This window comes from Bombus bifarius, unplaced genomic scaffold (genome assembly GCF_011952205.1).
Source record: "Bombus bifarius isolate JDL3187 unplaced genomic scaffold, Bbif_JDL3187 scf7180000009145, whole genome shotgun sequence".
Taxonomy (NCBI): domain Eukaryota; kingdom Metazoa; phylum Arthropoda; class Insecta; order Hymenoptera; family Apidae; genus Bombus; species Bombus bifarius.
The window spans coordinates 744,434-752,750 of NW_022884930.1; the positions used below are offsets into that span (position 1 = coordinate 744,434).

The 8,317-nt window shown below is 27.4% G+C and overlaps 2 protein-coding genes across 2 annotated transcripts; both read left to right on the forward strand.

Moving 5' to 3' along the window:
- The first annotated feature begins 352 nt into the window (after positions 1-352).
- On the forward strand, positions 353-4,104 carry LOC117214079 (SET and MYND domain-containing protein 4-like). Its single transcript, XM_033459932.1, has 12 exons — positions 353-721; positions 864-1,095; positions 1,219-1,402; positions 1,475-1,799; positions 1,875-2,124; positions 2,200-2,528; positions 2,619-2,692; positions 2,764-2,876; positions 2,973-3,264; positions 3,320-3,482; positions 3,555-3,691; positions 4,082-4,104. The coding sequence occupies exons 1-12, from the start codon at positions 606-608 to the stop codon at positions 4,102-4,104; spliced, it is 2,238 nt and encodes a 745-aa protein (XP_033315823.1). The 5' UTR covers positions 353-605.
- On the forward strand, positions 3,877-7,874 carry LOC117213929 (F-box/LRR-repeat protein 7-like). The gene is made up of 8 exons (XM_033459657.1): positions 3,877-4,018; positions 4,091-4,315; positions 4,394-4,470; positions 4,563-4,690; positions 4,772-5,040; positions 5,168-5,673; positions 6,067-6,343; positions 6,407-7,874. Exons 2-8 carry the CDS (start codon positions 4,249-4,251, stop codon positions 6,799-6,801), a joined length of 1,719 nt encoding a protein of 572 aa, XP_033315548.1. The 5' UTR covers positions 3,877-4,018; positions 4,091-4,248; the 3' UTR covers positions 6,802-7,874.
- Positions 7,875-8,317: the final 443 nt, after the last annotated feature.

An 8,317-nucleotide genomic window follows, 5' to 3' on the forward strand; every position in this document is an offset into this window, starting at 1 on the left:
AATTGTTTAATTTAAAAATAAATTGAAAATTATGTTCTTAAATAATTATGTAGATGAACATTTGTGTTTCTTGTAAGATTTAAAAACAAAATAGATTATCAAAAACAAAATATATATATACATTTTATAAATTATTTATTTATAGAAAGGTATAATCATTTGTTAGCTTAAATATATGTACATATATTTTTGTACTAAAGTATTTTTCGTAATATAAGTTTATACATAAGTTGGCAAAGTAATTACGTATATGTATCATAATAATTTTGAAATTTTTATTCATAATAAATCACCATATAATATTCGATAAATATATAATATGTATATGCATATACATTCTGTCAAAATTGATACAAATGACAATATTCGCGATTACAATGTTGTCCTTATATACATTGCAGTTAATATAAAGAATAGAAATTTATATGTATATAACGTAAAAATATGTTGTTTTTTCAATGTATAAATTATAAATGAATGATATAATGTATTGTTTAATATAACATAGATAATAAAAGTGTATGAAGTATATTAGCATTTTAAAGATTTGTGAAAAATAAAATAACCTAAAATTCTGATTTAATATCTTGTCCGATGTATTTAAAATGGAATGGCAAGAAGTATTAGAAATTCTTACACATCAATTAAAACCTGTTTTAAAGAAAAAGGTAAAACGTGAAGATGAACTTATGTCAATTTTATGGAATGATCAAAATATGAAGTAAGTAACAAAATTTATCATAAAGAATAATTAATATTTTTTATAAATCTATATTACTTGTTATTATTTTTTATTTATTATTATTGTTAAATTTATATTATTACATTTTACTATCTAAAATTTTATTTTATTTGATGTTTAGGAAACTTGTGTATTTATGGTTGGAAGATCATTATGACAGGAAAGAATGTAAATCTGTTTCCAAAGCACAAATTTTCAAGAAACTGGGTAATAAAGAATTTCAGGAAAAAAACTATATTAAAAGCATAGAATTATACACAAAATGTGCATTGTATGCTCCTGTAAATAGTTGTGAATTGGCAGTTGCAATCGCAAATAGATCTGCTTCATTATTTTATTTAAATAGATATCATGTGAGTAAAAAGTAAATAATACTTTAAAAATATACATCAATATATAATATATTTTAATATTATGTTACAATTTTCTTTTTATGTGCATTTTATGCATGGTTAATACAATTTGATGATAAGAAGGATTGCATAAAAGATATTGAACTAGCAACTAAGTTAAATTATCCTAAAGAGTTGCAGTATAAATTGTATTTACGCGCAGCACAGTGTTATTTGAAATTAGGCAAACAGCAATTAGCTAAAGAAACACTTTCCAAGATACAGAAAATGATTCATGATTCTGATTATATTGCACCTTCTATGAAAGGTAAATAGTAAATGACTATGATTACAAATTTATGATAATTTCTTTATAATCGAATATTTTATTAACTTCTAGGTAGTATTGAAAAAAAGATAAATAATATAACATTTGCTGAGTCATTTCAACAAAATATTGTACAAAATTTTGTACAAGATATTGATGATTTGTTAAAATTAAAATCCCACATTACGTTTGAAGAAAATACTAATTTCCCTAATGCATCTGTAGCTATAGATAGAATATACAACCAGGAATTAGGAAGACACGTAATAGCAAATAAATCTATTAAGAAAGGTGATATTCTTTTTCTGGAAAAACCTGTAAGTTTTGTGGTACTAAGTCATGATACATATAATCGGTGTCCACATTGTAATTGCCAAAACGCAGACATTCCTGTTCCGTAAGTAGGACGTTCAATTTGATATTAAATATTTTCTCCACAGTACAAAAGATTTATGGTATTATATTACTTCAGGTGTACAACATGTTTAAATACCTTTTATTGCAATGAATACTGTTCAACTAAAGCATGGTCTTTGTATCATTGCTGGGAATGTCCAGGAAATCAAATGAAACTTTGGGAAGAAATTGGAATAGGGCATTTAGCCTTAAAAGTTTTATTAACTTGTTCAACTATGACAGATGAAATCAAATTTAATGAAATACAAAATTTAGTTACTAATTTCGATAAATTATCTATGGATGAGTTAACAGTATATGGAATTGTATGTATATTTCAAGATGAAAAATACATTAAAGAAAAAATGTTTTGTGTAATTATCTAATCATAACTTCTACAGACAGCTGTTATGCTCACCATATATTTATTGAAGTATACGAACTTCTTTCAATCAAGTAATCTTGAAGACTGTTTAAAGAAAAAATTCCCAAATAATTCATTGAACACTTCGTTTAATATTTTAACAACCAATGACAAGCAACTTTATGTAAGTTCTTTACTTTTACGATATATTCTTCAACTTATTGTTAATGGACATGCAATTACAAAATCAAATACACTATTAAGAAAAAATGACTCTTCCATGAAACAACAAGATATTATAGCTACAGGAATTTATCCTTCTGCAAGCATGATGAACCATTCGTGTGATCCCAATATAATTAACATGTAATCCTAAAATTTATTTAATATGTGTGTATATATATATATATATTTATATACTTCAATATCAAATACATTTGTCTTATTAAATTTTAGCTTTGTGGGTCAATACCTTATTGTCAGAGCTTCGAGAGACATTGGTCAAAGTGAAGAAATTTTCAACTGCTATGGTACATTATTTAAGACTGTATCTTGTTTTAATTGTGGAAGGAACTTACTAATATAATAAAATTGTCATTAGGGCCACATTATAGACATATGACAACAGAAGATAGACAAAAGATTTTAAAAAGTCATTACTGTTTTACTTGTAAGTGTAAAGCATGCACTCTACCAAAATTACAATATTTTACAGTGAGTATGAAAACTATTTTCGATTTTTGAATCCAGTTTTGTTATAATGTATATACTGGGTCACATTATAATTGTATAATAGGATTATAATTACAGGAAAGATTTAATGCTGCGAAATGCCTGAAATGTAATGGTCCAGTATGTAATATAAAAGATTCTATATATTGTTTGGATTGTGGTGACAAATCTCAAATTTATTCCCCAAATAAAATAATACAAGCTAAAGAAATTTTTGAAGCAGCCCAAGTTTCTGTTGATTTAGGAAAAACGAAAGAAGCACTAAATAAATTAAAAAAATGTTTACATATTAGAAGAACAGTGTTATATGAATATAATGAAGATATTACAGATACATTAATTCTTATGGGAGAAATATATAAAACAATGGGTTTGTATGCTCAAGGATAATATAGTAGTACAATAATGATAAAATTAATTTTTAGGACAATGGATAGATAGTATAACATGTTTTGAAAACACACTTGCAACAGTGAGAGAAAAATTCGGTTCCTCTAGTATAGAACTTCTTAACCAATTAAATGATCTTACAGATATATGTCTTATATATCTAGAAAAGAAACTAAATATTAATACAAACACATATAAGTAAATATTTTTGCAGTTCTCTATAAATTATAAATATTTCAAAGTTATAATATTTGTGGCTTCTTGTTACAGAAAGATACTACAGAAAACTCAAAATTATTTAAATCAATTAGAAGAAATTACCAATTTTAATTATGGATCGTGGAATAAAGTTTATGAAGAAATAAAACAAAAGCAAAAGAAAATCGACTATTATATGCAAAATTTAAATGAATAAATAAACATATTTTCTAAAAATGTGTATATTTATTATTTCATATATGTACTTCCTTTGTATGTATTATATATATATATATATATGGAGAGAAATTTATCTTATCCAAAACAATGAATACATTCTAATAAACCATTTCACGATGTGCGTAACGAGATAATTTATTACATATATTTACGAACATCAGTGACAAAAAGATATAAATAAAATGTAACTTTACACATAAGATAATAAACTAAGTGAATTGTAATATCTGTAAACAATTTTACTTTGAATTAATATTCTTTCTTTCTTTCTCTTGTCTCTTAGTATTTATTATGTTGTAAGTAAAAAATAATGAAATATGCCTGAAATATTCTATTTTTTCTTGTATATTTATGTTAAGGATTTAAAGGTTATATTCCGTGACGTTGACTTGAGTCAGCCACACATAGATATATGTGAGCAAATGAGCGTATCTTTATTCTTGAATTATATCGATTTCAAGAGTATGAACGAAGATCATACCAATAAAAAAAGAGTAGGGGAGAAAAGGAATTATCAACCATAAAAATGACCGATTACATAGAGGAATATCTTGCTAACAGTTTACATCACAGTCACATCATGGAAGAAACCAGTAATGAAATATGAAATTGTTTGGTTAATTCATACGTTTTGACATAGCTATTTTTCACATTTGATTCATTTATTACAGATATTTCACTTTTTTCACTTGTTACTGAAGATGGTGTACCAATTAGAAAATTATTTATCAGCAACTTAGCAGAGAGGGTTTGTATATATTTTTTTAACATTATAATGTTTTCTTGAAATATACAAATCAGTGTATTTCAAATCTAACAACAAAGTGTTTCTTTTTTTAGACATCGTTTAAAGATCTTATAAAATTATTTTCCAAGTATGGAAATGTTGAAAGTTGCTTCTTACGAAGAAATCAAGGAAACAGTAACTATGCATTCATTACGTTTAACAGCGTAGAAGCAGCCGCAAGGTAAACTTCAATTCCAATAAACATGAAGATGAAATTACAAGTAAGAGGATTATAGTTTTGATGTTATACGGTGATTCGTAGTGCTAGATATGATGAAGGAATAAGATTACACAACAGAGATTTAAGAGTCTTCGCAGCTGATTCGTGGCATCAACCAGATAGCATAGAAAATCAATGTTACAACATAAAAGATAAATCAAAATCTAACAAAATATCAAATGACATTGCACATAACTTTGATTGCATACAAGATGGCATTACAGATACTAATATTCAAACATTAAATGATGATTGTTTAATACACATTTTTCTTCAATTGCCAATTATAGATAGAATTAGAATAGAAAGAGGTAAGCACATAAATTTTGTTATAGTATTATTATTGTTTTAAATTGTATTTTAATATTTAAATTTTATTTATATGTAGTTAAATATATTATACACAAAGTAAATACAACATTTTTTCAATAATTGTAGTGTGCAAAAGATGGAAAGCATTAAGTCAAGAATCCTGGAGTAGTGTGAAAAGACTGGATTTATCCATGTGGAGCTTATCTGGCTTAAATGGAAGAGAAATTAGTATATGTACCGTTCGCAAAGTATTACTGCGATGTGGTCCATATTTAAACGAAATCAATCTGTCCATAGTACCATATCCTTTACGTCAAAGTACAGCAACTATTGTTGCGAAACTGTGCCCTAACTTACAAAAAATAGATATTACTGGTGTTGTTGTTTCTGCATCTGGTATCAATTCATTAATCGATAATTGTCACAACATTACAAAATTTAGTCTTGGTTCTACCACCTACATTTGTGATATAGATCTACAAAAATTATTTAAAGTGAATCCAAAGTTACGATATTTTAAAGCGTATAGCAGTAAAATAAGCGGGCGGTGTTTACTGTATTTGCCATTACAAACAATGGAAGAAATTGTCTTAGAATATTGTACCTGTCTTCAAGAACATTCGTTAACACAAGTAAACTTCTTAGTTTGTTTTATTTACCTCTTAACCGTTTGAGTCCCAGGGGTCTTTGAAAAAACAGGGTCGAAAAATCCCGAATAGCGCGATAGCGCTTGTCATAATCTATTGCGAAGAGAAACAAGCGGCACAATAGCACTCGTCACATTTGTTACTTTATGAAATACATCTATATTATTATATATGCGTATTATTAGTTTATAAGTATTTCAAGTTTTGTTTAATAAAAATTATTGAGAAGATAACAATGAAATACAAAATACCGTCAGTCGTCCGTAGCGTTCAAATGTACTGGGACTTTTCGACACAAAATCTAAACAGCGCGATCGCGCTGCTTGGGACTCAAACGGTTAAAAATGTTGATTTTAACAAACAATGTCTACTTTTCAGGCATTTGCGAAATTACAAAGCTTGAAATCACTTACGACGAATAGATGTATTGACATATCTGGTAACGTTATCCAGACTATCGGTAAAAATTGTAAAAATTTAAAAACATTAGAGGTTTCCTATATTTCGTTTTTATTACATCCGAACGACATGTTACATATTGTGCAATTGACTAATCTTGAAGTGCTGAAAATCAGTGTAAATGCGTTAGTCACAGACGAATTTTGTTCTAATTTGGCATCAACATGCCTGCGACTCAAATATCTAGACATTTCTGGTAAGTCAAATATCATTTGAAAATAATTTACGTGTAATACACATAATTTTTTATCTGTTGCAGAATGTTCGTACGTTACAGATATTAGTATAGCTGCTGTAACAGCTTTACCCAAATTAGAAGTATTAATAATCAACTACTTAGAATTAGTAACCGATATAAATTTACAAGATACGTGCAACTTAAAACAGCTAGAGTGTCGGACTTGCAAATTTACAGATAAAACAATGATTAATTTTCTTGAATACGCGCCACAGTTGGAATTACTAGATCTATCAGGATGTCGGGGTATTACGAATGAAACTCTAAAAGAAGCTGCCACGGTTACGGTTAATCGAACTAACAACACCATTTTGAAAATATTTGTCGGCGGAACTTCAGTAGATCTTAGTACATTTGATAAGATATTACCGTTTCTGCAAATAGTAAATATAGATCTATCTAATAGAGAACTCTAAGTAGAGGTAGAGAACTCTACTTTAATCTAAATCAAAATACTGTGTATTATAGCGACATGCTCAAATTAATGTTAATAAAAACGAAATTTATTACTTTGTATTTAGTGAGACAAATTAATATTTTCATAAATATACGTAGTGTATATTTTATTTCTAATATTCGGATTTCAATGCATAAAGAGTATGCTTCAATATAGGATAAATTTATTCTTTGAATAATTACAACATTTAGACAGTGAATCGATACAGCGACAATTATTATGCACAAATTTGCAACAAGGAATATCCATATATTTTTAGTAAGTGCCAGAAGTAATTATCCTTTTGACAATTAAAATTCGCTGTTTGGTGAACAGAATCATTTTATGGTTGTATGTTAATAATATCTTACATAATTTTCTTAACAGGATTTATCGAAAAATGTTTCTTTCTGTTTACGATATATCACGAAATATAGTAAATAGGATTACGCACATTGTTATAGGACATATAAACATAATATGAAAGATCAGTTCTTGAGCGTCTTACGCTTAGGCACATAAGTGGATATTCCCACTGTGCTTGCAAACATCACAATACGCTCGTAGTACACTCCGATATTTTTTTAAGCCAAATCGGAAAAAGGCTAACACCTAAACTGGCAATCGCACATGTAAAAAAGTAATGGCTAAGCAAACATGAATATCTATGGGGTTGATATACTATAACTAGAACCTCCATACATATATATAACGGATCTTTCTCATTATTCTCAATTAATAATTTCATTACGACACTTTCGATAGGAAACAGAAATCGTAACGTATAACGTTTACATAGAATAGAATAAGAATGCTTATAATATTGTTATACTATGTACATATAGACATTTTTTATCGGCACATTACAATGATAAGCAACTATGTCTACTGGATTGTACAATATTAAACATCTGTCTATTATTACGGACCAAATATTGTTCGACTAAGAGAAACAACTGATTATTTGTAACAAAAAAGAATTATTGATTTCTACGTTTGTAGTATTTTGATTGAACGCTTTGTTTGAATAAAGGTTCAAGAAATTTCAACCTTTTTCAAATTGTTTCCCTTAATCATAGATACAATAAAAATTATTAACATCTTTTAATTACATATAATTGTTGAAGTATGTGTAAATACGAAGGTAGCCAGACAGTGGCTCCGAATCTTTCAAACACAGTTCGCAAAAATTGCACGGGAAAGACTTGATTCACAGCTATACAGTACATACAATCATGTATATTCATTATCGTGTGAACACATGGACGCGCATCAAAGTTATGTTGTTAATTTCACCTATGAAGTGCAACGTCTCAGACCGCGATATATGTGAGAAAATACGATAAACGTACGTATTTTTAAAAAGATATGGGTCTAACATGCACTGTTGAGAGAAGAGATAAAATGTTTAAAAAGGTATTGTTTATCGTTTTTTAATATGTCTTCCTTATGATTTGAAAGTCTCACATTAGTTGATGTTTAATAAAATAGTATTT